Source organism: Doryrhamphus excisus, linkage group LG2, assembly GCF_037039965.1.
Source record: "Doryrhamphus excisus strain RoL-2023G ecotype Guam linkage group LG2, RoL_Dexc_Guam_v1.1, whole genome shotgun sequence".
NCBI lineage: Eukaryota > Metazoa > Chordata > Actinopteri > Syngnathiformes > Syngnathidae > Doryrhamphus > Doryrhamphus excisus.
This window is the reverse complement of record NC_136358.1, coordinates 12,537,756-12,555,325: the sequence shown is the minus strand read 5'-3', so window position 1 is coordinate 12,555,325 and position 17,570 is coordinate 12,537,756. Positions and strand designations below refer to the sequence as shown.

The following is a 17,570-nucleotide window of genomic DNA, read 5'->3' as shown; positions in this document are numbered from 1 at the left end:
GTTATATTATATTACCACCACATAGCATGGAGTCCATGCCATGTCCGACATGATAGAGTGAAAAAAGGTTCTCCCATTCCATGTGGAAGTGGTAAGTTTTTTGGACTCTATGGAGTGGGGAAGAAGGACAAAGTAAGAATGAACATATAAAGAAATATATGATTATATATATATATATATATATATATATATATATATATATATATATATATATATACACAGTGCATCCGGAAAGTATTCACAGCGCTTCACTTTTTCTACATTTTGTCATGTTACAGCCTCATTCCAAACTGAATTAAATTAATCTCTTACCTCAAAATTCTACACAAAATACTTCATTATGCCAATGTGAAAAAAGTTTTTTTTTTTACATGGTTTGAATTTATTAATAATAATAATAATAATAATAATAATACATTTTATTTAAAAGCGCCTTTCAGGACACCCAAGGTCGCTGTACAGGAGATAAAAACACCAATATAAAATACAAGATAAAAGCCAATAAAAATAGAAAACAAAAAAATCACATTTACATAAGTATTCACAGCCTTTGCTTAATACTTTGTTGATCCACCTTTGGCAGCAATTACAGCCTCAAGTCTTTTTGAATATGATCCCACAAGTTTAGCACACCTATCTTTAGGCAGTTTTGCCCATTCTTCTTTGCAATAAGTCTCAAGCTTCATCAGCTTCAGAACCATCAGAGTGGTTCTGAAGCCAATCTTTTGAGATCTTGGCTGTGTGCTAATGTCTACTGTCTATATGGTCAAGGTACATGACCAGTCTACTGAGGTCAAGAGCGCTCTGGAGCAGGTTTTCATCCAGGATATCTCTAAATATTGCTGCATTCATTTTCCTTCTATCCTGACTAGTCTGCCAGTTCCTGATGCTGAAAAACATCCCCACAGCATGATGCTGCCACCACCATGCTTCACTGTAGGGATGGTATTGGCCTGGTGATGAGCAGTGCCTGGTTTCCTCCAAACATGGCGCCTGGCATTCACACCAAAGAGTTCAATCTTTGTCTCATCAGACCAGAGAATTTTGTTTCTCATGGTCTGAGAGTCATTCAGGTGCTTTTTGGCAAATTCCAGACGGGCTGCCATGTTCCTTTTACTAAGGAGTGGCTTTCGTCTGGCCACTCTACCATACAGGCCTGATTGGTGGATTGCTGCAGAGATGGTTGTCCTTCTGGAAGGCTCTCCTCTCTCCACAGAGGAACGCTGGAGCTCTGACAGAGTGACCATCGGGGCCTTGGTCACCTCCCTGACTAAGGCCCTTCTTCCCCGATCGCTCAGTTTAGAAGGCCGGCCAGCTCTAGGAAGAGTCCTGGTGGTTCCAAACGTCTTCCATTTACGAATAATGGAGGCCACTGTGCTCATTGGGACCTTCAAAGCAGCAGAAATTTTTCTGTATCCTTCCCCAGATTTGTGCCTCAAGACAATCCTGTCTCGCAGGTCTACAGACAGTTCTTTTGACTTCATGCTTGGTGTTTGTGCTCTGACATGCACAGTCAACTGTGGGACCTTATATAGACAGTTATTATATTTCCAAATCATGTCCAATCAACTGAATTTACTGCAGGTGGACTCCAATTAAGCTGTAGAAAGATCTCAAGGATGATCAGTGGAAAAAAGATGCACCTGAGCTCAATTTTGAGCTTCATGGCAAAGGCTGTGAATACTTATGTAAATGTGATTTTTTTGTTTTCTATTTTTAATAAATTCAAAACATGTCAAAAAAATCTTTTTGGAATGAGGCTGTAACATGACAAAATGTAGAAAAAGTGAAGCGCTGTGAATACTTTCCGGATGCACTGTATATATATATATATATATATATATATATATATATATATATATATATATATATATATATATATATATATATATATATACATACACATACATACATACATACATACATACATACATACACACACACAAGATAAAAATATAAGAAATATAAAGAAAAGATTTCAAATTTATTTGAAACCTTTTCTTGAAGGGGACCTATTATGGTCATTTATCGATCCTTTGTTGTGGTCTCTGATAGAGCAACTTCACACAATAACCCGCACAGAAAACTTTTTAGATTTTGCTGAATCTGCACCTATTCCAGCTGTATTTCCTTTGATTTATGCTTCCTGCCAAAACGGTCTGTTTTAATTTGGTCATGCCCACTCCACTGTGATTGATCACACGCCCAACGTGCTTCCTAACTATGAACCATATAAGGAAGTCCGCAACTCAGTGAGATCACGAAGGGGCGGTTTTACTACGCCTTTTGAAACTGAGCTTTTTGAGCCATCCCAAACTTCTTTGCGGGCTCACTTCCAAATGCGCAAACCTGAATGCACTTCCAAATGCGCAAATAATACAACATTCTAACTACATTTATAGGTCAGAAAAGTGGAAAAAGCATAATAGGTCACCTTTAAAGAAATTGTTTCGAACACAGAGGAAAAAAAAGAACAAAGGAAGAAGCCAACAAAATACCATTTCCACATTGAATGGGAGGAGAACTTTTTTTACTAAATCATGTCAGATACACTATGCCATGGCATATAATATAATCCGTGTCTCATCAATGTAACATTACCAACACCTAGTGATAAGAATACTGTATATTCAGGTACATCATTTTGTTTGTCTTCAGCATATAGGCTAACCTAGCATGATTGTGTACCGAAATGTGCTCACGTACTAGCTATGCTAGTCCTACTAGTGTTTCTGTCCGCCTCCAATCCTTAATGTTGTGTTGTTGTGCGTGATATATGGCAAATTTGAAATGTAAAAAGTGAACAAAGTGCCCAATAGTGCTTGACACGCAATGACACACAAAATGTGCTTTTAAGTCTTTCTTAACAAATAGTACCACTCTGAATTGGGTCACTTGTAAATCCCGTTTTAACCTAACGACCTGCTTCCCCAACACATCTTTAAGGGGTCTGAATCACACCAACATGGTGTAGTGGACACACTGAACCGGCTTTACAACAACAGACTGCGATTCAAATGTCACGTTTGAAAATTCAGGTCAGTGTTTGCCAACTCATTTGGCTCAATGAATATGAAAGAAATCTGGAAAGCTCCACTTCATATGCCACTACAGTGCAGTGAAGCACTGCGTTGGCGTGTGCCCACGTCTTGCTGAGTCAGCCGGAGGACGAGTTTGCCTGCTCGCCTCTGCCAACACGACCGCTCTGACCCCTTTTGGAGGAGACTCGACATTGAAGGCGTCCACAGCCCGAGCTGACTGATGCTTGGAATCTGCATCATACTGTACCATCAGCGAAACAAATTGGTGGGAGAAAGACGAAACAGGCTGACATATGATGGGCAGAAGATGTGCAGCCACTACTAATATGCTGACATTGAACTGTTATTGAATCGAACAGAATTGTCCATTGACTTTTCACCTTAGCAATACCTGTCATGTTATTTATTCGTAACAAGACCTTGACATTAACAGGCGAGAGTCGGGATACACTCTGGACTGCTCGCCAGCCAATGACAGGGCACATAGACAAACAACCATTCACACTCACATTCATACCTATGGACAATTTGGAGTCACCAATTAACCTAGCATGTTTTTGGAATGTGGGAGGAAACCGGAGTACCCGGAGAAAACCCACACATGCACGAGGAGAACATGCAAACTCCACACAGAATTGCCCCAGGGGAGAATCGAACGTGGGTCTCCCAGCTGTGTGGCCTGCGCGCTAACCACCATGCAGCCTCTGTGTGCATCAATTGATCGTAAAAAATGAGCAAATGCACTGGGGGCGCTATAGTGGCAAATTTGACAGCTTTTTTTGCCCAATCAGAGGCCTGAAGAAAGTCAATCTTGGAAAAGGCACAGCAAGAAGTTTTACAAAAGTTGTTGTTTGGCTCAAATGAAGTTTGCATGAGTTCAAAAGAGAGAGAAAAAAAAAAAGTAGTTTGTAGACGACCACAATGGCTTTCTCAGCACAGCAGACATTACACTACTCATAACAGCAACTTTGAACGCTGCAAACATGAAGCAAGTTTCTGACTTGAAATTGCCACACAAATGCTGAATTGCAACACACACACACCCCCACACACACATATTCATCCAGCGAATGCTTCGAATACCAAAGACTGGTGGCATTTATCTGTATTTAAAGAGCATCACAGGGTCTATTAGTTCCTGTCCTTAGGTGCAACAGTCCAAATTTACAGAAGCATGAGGACAAGGACGGGTGTCCAGTCCCAGTTCTTCTGTAAAGTCTCCCAGTAGCTTACTTGGGTTTGAATGTTTCTCCAGCAGCCATTTAATGAGGCATGGCTTGGCAGTTCCTCCTCTTAATTAAAGCCATGACTCACTTCTCTTAGACCAGGCTGTCTACATCTGGCAGCAGAGGACACACACTGTCAACACATAACACTCACTGTAAACGCTCTTGGCAACTTTTCGGGCAAGGGAACCTTCCCATACCAAGTGATAATGAAAGTAAAAATGATCTGTTCCAGGGTCAAACTGTTGCCATCATAAAACTACAAGACTACATTTGCTTGATTGTTATTATTTTTGAAAATGTTATTTCGATTGGAGAAGCTCTCTGAATCGCCCACCCACTCCTTCAGGACGTAAACAGACTGTGAGATCGGGCCTCAGCGCCATTCATCAGCATCTAAAAATAGCCTGCACCCTCTTGCCGGGCTCTTATTAATGTCCTAATGTGTCTAATGTGCGACGGTGAAGACCTAACAACTAAATCAATATTTATCGACGAGAGCGCGTGCGATTACATTCTCACTGCGAGCTGTGCTGTTGAGCCATTTTCAAGGGGATCGTCTGTCAATACTGCGATACAAGCTGTACGCTGACCACTCTAAAATACAGTTGTCCCTCATTTCATTATCGTTAATTGGCTGCAGACCGACCGCACCTTTACACTCCCATTATTCTTTGTTTACATCACATTGCGGAACACTAGTAAGCAGGCTATGAGATCACTGCAGGGACATAAGAGGCGCCTGCCGCTTGTAGCATATAGCAAACTAGCTAGCTTCCAATTAATTTGCTCTAAAGTTAAAGGGGACCTATTATGTTAATTTTTCGCCCCTTTGTATTGAGTTGTGGTCTCCTATAGAGCAGCTACACACAATAACCCACATTTTTTTAGATCTTCCAGAATCTATCTCCTTTGATTCATGCTTCCTGCCAAAACCATTTGTTTTAATTTATTCCACCCATGGCCCACCTAACTGTAAGCCATATAAGGACATCCACCCCTTTGTGACATCACAAGTTTTACCATGCCTTTTGAAACAGAGCATTTTGAGCCATCCCAAACTTCTTTGAGGGCTTGCTTCCAATTGCGCTAACCTCATGATCTGAAACTTTGGCATCGTTTAATACAACATTATAACTACATTTATAGGTCAGAAAAATGGAAAAAGCATAATAGGTACCCTTCAAAGAAAGGGTTTCAAACACAGTGGGGAAAAAGGACAAAAGAAGCCAACAAAATACCACTTCCACATGGAATAGGAGGATAACTTCTTTTTCACAAAATCATGTCAGATACAGTATGCCATGGCATATAATATCATCTATGTCTCATCAATGTAACATTACCGATACCTAGTGATAAGAATACTGTATATGACTTGTCTTTCAATATTTTTATCATTTATGAATGAGGTGACGATATATCCAAATGTAATTTTGATGGTATTATACCCTTTGCCGTTGCGATATGAGATGTGTGTGTATCTTCCTGAGATTTTAACCAATGATTGTCCTGTTTGTTTAGACTGCGGGTGCACAACCCCTGGTTGTCAAATAGTCAAATTGAATAGCTTTGTCATCTCCTCTGGACGGTCATTGTGAATTTGCGAGGAGGATGTAGGCAATTTTCAACATTTTCCCCTTGTTTTAACATCTTTTTAGTGTCAGTCTTAATGACATAATGGCGTTGTGTATTGTGGGAGATAATGAAGTGGTTTATTGCCCAAATATTAAAAGCCTAATGAGGCCTGTTGCGCTGCTTGCAGTGATTCAAGGAGATATGTCCAACCCATCAGACACACCAATGCATAATTTATCAAACTTCAAGGCAAAGCAGTCACAGATGGGCGCTAACAGGGAGAGCAAGCTAAGCGTAAATGCAAACCACAGGAACTTGACAAACCCTTCTGAGAAAATGTATTCAACTCAAATGAAAAGTAAAACCAGTCTGGACTCAATTCAACTAGATTAAAAAAAGAAGGTAATGATTAAATGGTCCTAATCATCTTTCAAAGCCATTGCTCTATTCCCAGATGGGCCAACAGTCTCACTGGGAAGTTCAGACTTCCCAGTGCCCCATCCACCTCTTCCAGTTCCACTGGGGAGGACACCAAAGTGGCTGGGCATGTCCAGAACACCTCACCAGGGAGACGTACGGGGGGCATCCGAACAAGATGGCCAGCCACCGCAAATATTACTCTAGTAGGAATGTCTCAACCTCTCGCACAAGCCCGGGCACCTTCCCCACTGGATTAGTGACAAGAACCAATTTGGCTTTTGACTGCCATCCAAACCACATTGTACCGGACCCTTATGCTTGCCCCTGCAGGTGGGAGGGGGGGGGGGTTGCTAAGTGACCTAAATACACCATATTCACAACTAAGCAGTCTCTCAAAAGTAGACACCCTTTCCCACAAACCTGCCAGATGTCAGTGTGGGATATTGAACATCTGCAGGCAGATGGTTTCCATGTTATAGTTAATTGCTGCATGTGGTTCAAGCAGCATTCACCCATTTGAACATTGGGAACACCCATTGGGGTGACAGAGCCTTCTCCATCGCTGCCCCCACCCTCTGGAACTCTTTGCCCCATTCACTCCGTGCTTGGCCTGACCTTCCCAGTGTCAAAAAACAACTCAAAACCCACCTCTTTAAATCTGTTTTTAATGTCTAACTTTTTATACCTGACTGCTGTGCCCCGCTTTTACTCTTGTTTTAGCTGTGTATTAACGAATGAATGTTGTATTTTAATGTATCTTTTACTCTGTTTACTTGCTTTTATTCAACTCCATTCTTCTGTAAAGTGTCTGAGTATTTTGAAAAGCGCTATACAAATAAAATGTATTATTATTTATTTAAAAATGTTACATCTTTTGTCAGAATCCACTCTTTGCCGATGGAAACCGGAAGGAAATGAATTACACAAGCCAATTCTACATTTTATGATTGTTGCGGACAGATGCTGGGGAGCAAAACAACACAGCAAACGGCTGACTCAGCTAATCAAGTCATTAATGTCACTACCTCCCGGTGCATGAAAGATCACCTCATTCAAAACTTACAACCCCCACCAAAAAACATTTGCTATTTGAGGTTGTCTGTCAAACAAAACAGATGTTAGCAAGCTCCCGAACTTAAAAAACATAATTTATGTCATACACTCCTTTGAGTACAGCAAGGGTTGTTGTTAACTCCGCTTTGCATCTTTCACACTAAGGTCATTTATAATAGGAAACTCACATTTAGAAAAGGGAGGCCAGTGTCTGATATACACTAAAGCCTGATAATCTGCATGGATTTAGAATGACTGTTGATGCTGGAAAAGTCCAGTGTTCATCTCTCTCCACCCCCGCCCCCTGAAGAGCTGCCATGGTAGATGTAGGATTTAGCAGCACAGCTGGGCAGGAAAACAGAAGATAACACAAGCAGGACGGACGCCCGGGACACGCACTCACAAGACACACCCAGTGTAAGAGTGGTGTCCAGTCTTTTGTCGGGAGAGGGTGCCGTGTAAAGGAGCATGAATGTAAGCAAACATACAAACAAATCCTATATAATCCGAGTGATAATGTCAAGAAAGAATGAACCCTCTGGTAAACAAACCAATGCAAACTCAGGAGAGCGGCGCCAAAGTCAAACAATTCTAACATAGCCGTCTAACGATCAAAAAATCATAACATGAGTGCATACTGCTCCACTCTGAACTTAGGGACCTGTGATTTCTGTGTTGAAGGATCACAGAATTGTGCAATAAAAACAGAATCTACTGTTAAACATGGAATCTCGCAGTGACTGACATAATGTGAATGAAATGCTGTCATTGTGAGGAGAGGGAACATTTGTGTGGGGAAGTATTTCCCTGGCGGACCAGTCAATCATGTCAAAACGGTCACCTGAGTACTGGTAATATGTCAGTCAAAATAGCTACGTAGAATTAATTACACGCAGAGTTGGTGTATTAGCCCAGTTAGCATTTGCTATTACATTTGCCTTCAAAACAGTGTAAATTGCTCTGGAGTTGCTTATCCTTCAATTATTGTTTTAAATCAGCGCAATAATTTTTTAATTGTACATCGAGGATGAATGTTCACGTTTCCGCCGCCCTCCACAGTAAACACATCCCTGTCAAAAGATAATTATATAACATGATGTAATGGTCATTCTTTGTTGCCTTCGTTGTCAATCCAAATGTTCTTGTAAAGGTGTTCCTTCAATGCAGCCATCAGTGAAATGATCACTGCAAAGAACAGAACTTGAGGTGGTTGTCCATCTGTCTCTTGTTCCCTGCACTTGCTTTGTCTTTTGTCGTCTTAAACCTTCAATTGGAAAAGAAAACAAACTTACAGTATCTTTCAGATATTTTGAACATCCAGCAGCAACGCGACATTTTGGTATGATTATTATTTGAAAAATATATTGAACCAAGCTGACAATCTAATGACCGGTTCGACTAACTTTGGCCTCTATCATTAATTGCAGAAAAAACAGTGTGAGGTTTCCTTACTTAAGAAATCAGAAAAAAGTGCATACAAAAGGATTCAGCCTACATTTTGCCTGATTCCTAATTATGGCTGTCCCATGTTTCAGTTGACCCCGGTGCAGTTGTCAGATGCTGCACCGAAGCAACTAAGGTGAGGAATTTTGAGTTTCCCAAAGAAATTCCACACTGGAATATGTCATTCTTTCCCAAGAAGCTCACATTCTATTCTTTCATTCTTTGTTCCCTGACAGATGTTAAATGAATGCACAACTTTGAGTCACGTGCACATCACAGCTAGATGTGGCGGCATAAAACAGAACAGCGCTGCAGCCTCAGCACACACACACACACTCCAAAATATCCGAGAGGCGTGTCACAAGAAAGGCAAACAAGCGGCGCATACAGCACACTTCCTGATTAGACACAAAAAGGAGCGAAGGAGACAGACCACTCAGACTTCTGTTCCAGTCAAAGTAACGCTTTGACTAAATTCATAGAGACAAGTCACATGTCCACACCCAAAGTAGTCACAGCGAAACTAAACAAAACAGCCCTGTTGAAAGAATCATAACAGAACAATCTCCAATTACCCCTTAATGAGGGTTATTTAACCAACAGTCTATTTCTGCTTATGCGCCATCAGCAAATAAAATCTTGTCTATGCTTTCAATATTAGTGTTTGTTTGGCAACACTCTTCTGCGGTACCTGAAACTTTAGACTGTTGGACCTCTCAGTCATGTTCAAAATTGGTGAAACACAGTATATTGTTAGAGATGTGACATAATTTCACTCAATATCCTATATACTGTACATAAATACACTAAAAGGCCAATCTTTCTTAACCCACAGAGTCCACTTAAGTCTCTTCTATAAGCGGTCACAACCTCAGCCAATCCTGGGAGAGAGGTGAGAGTTTACACTGGGAAACCAGACAGTATTTCCATCGCCCTCTTAAATATGCCGGAACCATGGAGACACTGTGCGGAACTTTAATGGACAAGAAACAATGGTGCTGTGTGTCAGATATTCCTTGTGTTGTGGCGACAGGGTCTGCCTCCACACGTTATATACAAGTGTGTCTGAGTGTGAGTGTGTGTGTGTGTAGATTGTGAGACAGTGATGGGGTCATCAAAGGAAGAATGTAAACTGAATAGAGGCACACAGGAAGTCAACAGCACAAGCACGCACCTTCATCATGCCATGCAAGTACAATCTTACCAATGAAAACTGGATACAAATAACCTTCTAATTAGCAGAGTCATAGACCGAGCCAATAAAAGTCAATCAAGGCTCAATTCTATTATCTCAATTTCTTCCCTAGAAGCTCTTGCAAGGATGTGGAGTGAGAGCTCTCACTTTGTACAACATTTCCAACTCAAGGATGGCATGGTGCATTTTCATCAACCTGAGCAAGATTTTGGCAAAGGCAGGGTGAGTGTAAACACGACTCAACCAATCATTTATATTGACACAGTCCCTCTCAAGGTACTTTTGGTATGGAGCGCTTTCCAGGGCCACGCTCCTCCGCTCCTCACATATTAATGCAAAGCAACAGAAGGCATATGTGGCAATACAGTATCGCATATCGATAGGACACTGCTATTTTCCGATACTTCTTACATAGCATCATCATTGTATGACACATCATTGCAGGACTAAATGTAAAGAATCGACTGTGGTTCATATTAATTCAATTCATCCATGAAATATTTTTTTCCCTAATGTTTTTTCTACTAATTTCAGATGGCAAAGACGCTGGACTCCTTACGTGAAATGTATAATGCTAACCGAATAAAACAACAGCCCATGTCTTCAGGCAGCAAGCGAATTGAAACTGAACAGCGCCTCTGCTGGTCGCAGCCAAGTAATGCAGCTCAATTTGCTTCTATTGCAGTCAATTAATCAACGGATCCACTAGTTTTAACCCATTTAAGCGAAATTGCGCACTAGAACGTGCTTTCATTGGCCGCGCAGAGTTTAGTGTAAAAGGGAGCAAATACGTAGACAGAGAGTGAAGCAGCAGCTGCTGTGATTCAGCTTGTACTCAGCAAACAGGCACAGTGCATGGTTTCCACTTTATACAGTATTACAGTAAAAGCCGCCTCGCTGGAGGTCATCTTCTGTCCAGGAGGTGGATCGATACAAATGTTGATAGTGTCCATACCAAGGGAAGTATCAAATCGATACTTGAGTGATGAGATTGATATTTTTCATTTATCTTCTGTCCATTTTCACAAATATCTGTTGTTGTTATTGTTATATTGTTTTCAAACTTGGGGAATAAGTTCTTGAACACAGAAGGGCTTTGTTGTCCCGTTTGTTTAGTTATTTTGCATTATTGACTGCTCAAACAATTGTATTACTTTGCAGTTACAATGTCTTATATTGTTGCATTCATAAAACAAATAAGTTTGTTGACATTTTTGTGCTTTAAATATTTGTCTCGTGTTGTATTATTATTACTGATTATAATCATGATCAACAAATTAAAGACGTTCAATAATCATGAAAGCATCTGTATCGGCAATAATGGTGCTGCATTGGATCGACAGTGAAATTAGCAGTATCGCCCAGCCCCACTGTCCAGTCAGTGCGCTCTTTGTCACATCTTTGAATTGAACCCAATTGTACGCAACATCAGAGGTCAAGAAGTGTGGATTAAGTGTCTACTGTAATGTATGAAGAAGAAGGGAGACAAGGCATCCTACCTGGTTGGAACATACTTTGGAAATAAAAGATGACCAGAATAAAGGATCCCAAACAAGTGGCAAGTACCATCCGGCATATCCTGCTCATCCTCATGAGTTCGCTTAAAGTCTGTTTCATGGCGAGGAGGACAAGGGAAGGAAAAGGTTCTGTTCGGTGCGAGGTGGTGGTGATGAGGTGAGAACTGTCCGCCAGCCGCCGGTCATTCAGCTAAACGCATCCGACACGGAGCGTACCATTGCCGGGCAGCAAGAAGGGGGAGGTGCGACTTGTGCGGAAGTGCACCCCCGCCTCTCAGGAAATGGGCGCGTGACTCGTACGCTTCTTTCTATCACTTAAGTGTCCTGTTTATGAATCATTACATTTTTTTCAACCCCCACTATGAGTGTTCATTTGTTTTACGAAAGTGCTTAACGAGACACCCCTTTACTTTGGACTAAAATGGAATAGACCCCTAATTAATACCACTGCTAACACCTGTGTTTTGTCCCATTGTTTCACGATGTAAAAAATGTTAAAAACAACAGTTACAACACGCACAATGTTATTCTTTTTAACCCCCCCCCAAAAAAAATGATTAATTAAATATAAATTAATTTATCCTTCTACCTACCAGCGACCTCGCTAACTAAGAAAGTGGGGCCCGCGGGCCAAATCAGGACCATGGATGAAATCACACCCACGGATGAAATCACACCCACCCGTGTGTGAGCCACTCAGCACAGCACCCTTGTGATGTATAGGCGTTTAACTAGCATTTAAAAACAGTATTGTCCTATACCCAGACTCTAAGACTAGTGTTTTGTTTTTGGGTTTTTTTTGCAGTGGATTTTTAATAACAGCGGAACACTCCTGGTATAGAGGATCTTTGACCAGTGTAAACATATTGGTTCAATTGTTTAATTTATGACTGTTTGACGTTATTTATGACTATGCTGTCTATGTGGTGAGGCAAAATGAATTCTTAGTATACACAAAATAAAAACATAAGTAAAATAGAAGTCCTCTGGTCATTAACTTTCTGAAAATAATTGAGTTGAATAGCCTAGCGATAGGAGCTCTATTAATAACAATATTCCACTTACACTTTATTATGTAACAGCCTAATGAAGTCCAATACAAAGGTACGTAGCCTTACTTGATTGTAGACTACATCAGAATTAAACCACTTTTTTGTATAATTGTATTTGTATTGAATGGGTTTCAACTGTGCCGTGTGTCTAATGACGTGTCCCTGTGAATGTACTATATGCAGTACAGCCTCGGTACTGTACTAACTCGGGCAGCGGTTACTGTAGTGTCTAGCATTGGTGCTCACTGTGGTAGTCTAAGCACTAGTGCCCGAAATAGCAAAGGCAGACAATGGCAACCCACACACATTTTTTTCTATATTATATAGTATTTTTTCTTTCTACTACTGTATGTGCTCAAAGCATCTCGCCATTTCCATCGCCACGTACAGCTACAGTGCCATCTAGCGGTGAATCATTCCAGCTACCTTGCATACTTAGGGATAAAAATCTGTAATGTTGTTGCAGCATCTTTACAGCACAGTGCAGTGGTCTATTTATTGAGCTGATTACACTCCAATGTCGTTTTCAGGTATAAAGCTGCGGTGCAATCACTTATGTCATTAGGAATGCCGCACAGGTGGTGTGTTGATAACACACAGAAGTGTGCATCTGCACTACATTCAAGATGATGGATGGGAAGGAGTATAAAAATGACATCCTTGTAGGTGGCACACATACATGTCACATGCTTCCACAGTAGCATAGCTGCGGTGGAGAAGGGAAACATTCATGGTCAGACATATATATACACCACAGTTCTCCTGCAGCAGAAATAGGACGCAATAGCGGAAAAGCAAACAGTATACCTTAGGAATGCTGGCCTAATGACAAGACTAATGACAAGAAGCATTTACAGATAAACACTATTGATTTAGATAATTCCACGTTTGCCGTTTAGTTCACGACATGGAATTAAGTTTATAACCCCCCTGGGGCTCGCAGCAAAGCAATAAAGACAGGCCATTAAAACCTAAAGCTGAGTCTTATCACTCTCCTGCAGCCTTTAAAAAGGTGTTAGATGGCAGCATCTTATCTTTCCTCATGCTGACTGCACAACATGAATACATCAGACATGGTGGATATTTGAAAACTGTGCTTTAGATGTGGGATATTAAGAAGTAGCATAGATTGTAAACCTAATTAAATTGCATAGCTTCATAGATTGTGCATATTAGAATGTTGACATTTATGCAATGGACATTGATGAATAAAGGAAGGTGTATAACAAAAGGGGAAAAGAAAGGGACACTCCATATGGACACACATTTAGTAATAATACATTACATTTATATATCATCATTAGGCCTACTATTATGAGTAGTATTTTTAGTCGTAAAGGTAAAAGGTTATTTGAAAAAGCTTTTTATTATCATCATGGTTATTATTAGTAGTAGCATTGCATCTTTAAATACATTAGAAACCACTTATTTTTGGTTGTTAATGGTAATAATACATCTATCCATCCATTTTCTATGCCACTTATCCTCAACAGGGTCACGGGGGTATGCTGGAGTAGGCTCCAGCATACTCCAGCATACCCCCAGCTGTCTTTGGGGTACACCCTGGACTGGTCGCCAGCCAATCACAGGGCACATATAGACAAATAATAATTCACACTCACATTCATACCTACGGACAATTTGTAGGCACCAATTAACCTAACATGCATGTTTTTGCATTTGCCTACTATCTAAGAAAGGGATAACCTCCTCCTGGTGGAGTTCCACATTCTTTGTAGTGGTGTCTAATTGTACTATAAATCATACTGAGGGATGTTTCTAATATTTTGCCCCTCTCACACAGCACGTAAGAACATCGGTCAGCTATTAGTATTCCTATGTATTCCACACACAGCACTGTCCCTGTGTGCATGTTTGTCATGTGACAGCGTCACTCGACAGTCAAGGTCACCATGCGTTCATAGTTAACACTCTGGTTGTCACAGCAGTCAATACTGGTAACCCTCAGCAACCATGATTGATGCCTTAGGGCTAACTACAGCATTGCTTCTTGGACATCAGAGCTTGAACTGAAACATTCTGTACTCTTTTGTGTGCAAGTCATTCATTAACATCTTGCAGGTCCAGCAACGTCCTTGCTGAATGTCTTATTAATGACATTCGGAACAAAGTCCTAACCCCTGCAGTGTAGTGTGGGATTGCAGAGGTCCCCTTTGAGTGACAGGGTTTAAAAAAAGATATATATTGAATAATTCAAACTGGCAGCAAACTCATTTGAATCCACCGCTCTGGTATTGACCTCAAGTCAGCCAAGCACTCTCAATGACGGACAACCTCGAGGACATCCAACTGAGGAAATATTTGCTCACAATAACAGCAGATCGTATTTTTATGATGCCCTTGATAGTGGGAAAAGTGCACAGACTGATAAGCAAACACGAACATACTATTCTACACTTTCACAATTCATAATATCTTCAAACTTTTGCTTCCCCAAACCTCAATCATAAATAAAGTAAGGGAGTCATACTTTAAAACACAAGAAGTATGCTAATGATAGTCAAAGATTTCTATATGGCAGGAGAGTTCTACTGTTTTTAAGGATCTACTGCAACTGCTAGTCAGAGATCCTCTATATCAGGGGTCTCAAACTCAATTTACTTGGGGGCCACTGGAGCTCGGGTCTGGGTGAGACTGGGCCGCATCAGGTTTTCCAAAAAAACAAAACAAACGCATTTATTAAAAAAAAAATTAACTTTGCTTTGGTTCCAATTTTCTACAAGAAAAGCTCTGATAAAACATTCCACTGTTCTCAAATATCTTAATTTTTATTTTTCTACACAAAATAAGATGAAAAAATAAATAAATAAACCAAGAATAAAGAAAATCAATCAATCAGTAATAAATAAATAAATAAAAATAATAATAATAAAACGGCAAATAATAAAAACTTAAGAAACCACTTATAGTTGGTGGGTAGACAAATTATTTTTTTCAGATTAAAATTAACAAAGCATTATTAGAGCCCTGTAGACATGACAAAACACGACTATAGTCACATTTATACTCTTTTTATTTACAATTGCACAACTGCAGGGTCTTGAGACACATGCTAACTCGCAACTACAGAGCCAGTGAACTAAACGGTAGCCTTCAAGTTATTTCCTTTGAACTTAAATAGCCAAAAACTTACCTCTTCCACACGGATAGGGAGGATAACTATTAACAGTTATTTAACCTTTAACATGAACATTAATCAAACGTAATAATTTTTTCTGCGTACATGATACCATACAGCATCCATATCAAACTTGGCGGGCCGCACTAACATTAAACTTTCATATCAAGGCGGGGGCCTCAAACTAGTGTCCTGCGGGCCACATTTGGCCCGCGGGCCGCGTGTTTGAGACCCCTGCTCTATATGAAAGGACTGCTCTGCTGGTTTTAAAGATCTACCTACTACGAATACACTAATCAAAGTTCCCTGTTTTTAAAGATCTACGGCATGAAAAAACCCAATTCATATATTGTCTTATCGCAGGAGTGATGTGCTGTTTTTGAGGATCTCCCGCAGGAATGCCAGTCAAAGATCCTAACTGTAATAAACATGTAACTTTGTCACCACCTCTGTCTGGGTCCAACCAATACAAAATCATCACAAGCAGCACACGGCTGTATTAAAAACGGGAGCCACTCTGATATGTTTTCTACAATAAAGATGCTAAACCCAATCCGACGTAGGTCAATAAGAATCAGAAATAAGAAAAGAAATTTATAGGCTTTACATCAAGTTTCACTGGGCTAATTAAAGCAACAATGTGTAAAAGGTGTGCTGTAAATATTACATCTTCAAAATCATTTTGATGCTACACTGGCTTCTCCGGGGATGGCATTGTCTCATTGTTGTTGCCATAGTGACAGCAGATCTATTCAAGTGGTCTATGACCCTGGACCAGCCTTGTGTAGTTATCACACTGGATTAAAAGGAGAGGAATAACTGGAGCAACAATATATATATATATAGTATATATATATATATATATATATATATATATATATCAAGAAGGACATGCTGCACAAAGGTTGAGCCACAGGTTTGCTGCACTGTTATTGTACGGTTATTGCATGGGTTATTGCACGGTTTATTGATATCTCCCCTTTACATACTTTGGATGTATCATCCTGATGCAGCATAATAACAACATAACATGGGACAAAATGTCATTACATAACATAAACATTCAATTAAGGGATTCAATAGCATTGGACATGCCATCACTTAAATAATCAGATTTTGAATGTAAAGTTATATTGAATCATTATCTTATAGTCTTGAATTAAGCCATGGGTAGTAAAAAAATAAATGTTTGTTTAACAAAAAACATAAGCCCTAACATAAAACCTAAGGATAGGCAATACAGTGTATACTGTAGTTTAGGTGTTGTACTAGGGGGACATCTTGTGGCCGAATGGTAATATTACAACCAAAAGGTGCCAGGAATCACTTGGGAGCAGAAAAAGCTGGAATTCCCATCCCTCTCGAGCACACTTCTGTCAGTGCACTTCAACATTAATATGATGCACACTGCGTACTTATAGTTCCTGAGGGCGTTTTTGACACTAGCCCATATCCAGTACTGTCGTCTCGATCTTCCCGGAAATGACGATCTCAATAGCTTTCCGTCTCCCTTCACTGCTTTTGTTGAGTAGTCCCTCCCCTCCCGCTACGTCGGCCAGATGGTGATAATTCTAAGTGTCCATCGCTGCACACTCTACATTTGGGGTGTGTTGGGTGCAACATCCCGGTACTGGCGGCGTGCTTCTCATTATGAACGCACTGATGCAATCATAATTAATAAAGTAAAAGTGCTGAAGTGCGCAAGTTGAAACCTAGCGATGTGAGGAGATGCGTTCTCGTGCTACTGTAAATGTAGAATTCCCCACGACTGTGAATCATTATTGTGTTTCTTCAATTGTCCAAGACTGTTGAGCTAAAAGTTAATGTGACTTATGTGTAGTTCTATGAATTGGTGTTGTTTGTGAAGTTTCAGGATACCTGCCGGCATGTACGAGATTGTCGGGTA

The 17,570-nt window shown here is 40.3% G+C and overlaps 1 protein-coding gene across 2 annotated transcripts in view; it reads right to left on the bottom strand.

The window, feature by feature from the left end:
• The window catches only part of chst11 (carbohydrate (chondroitin 4) sulfotransferase 11), a 68,925-nt gene extending 56,969 nt beyond the window's left edge, over positions 1-11,956 (bottom strand). Inside the window, exon 1 of one of the 2 annotated variants that reach the window (XM_058078078.2) lies at positions 11,471-11,956. In XM_058078078.2, coding sequence (XP_057934061.2) covers positions 11,471-11,573 — 103 coding nt within the window. In that variant the 5' untranslated portion in view covers positions 11,574-11,956. Of the gene's footprint in view, positions 1-11,455 lie in introns of both variants that reach the window. The other variant, XM_058078077.2, reaches the window with a different exon arrangement.
• Between the last annotated feature and the right edge of the window lie 5,614 nt (positions 11,957-17,570).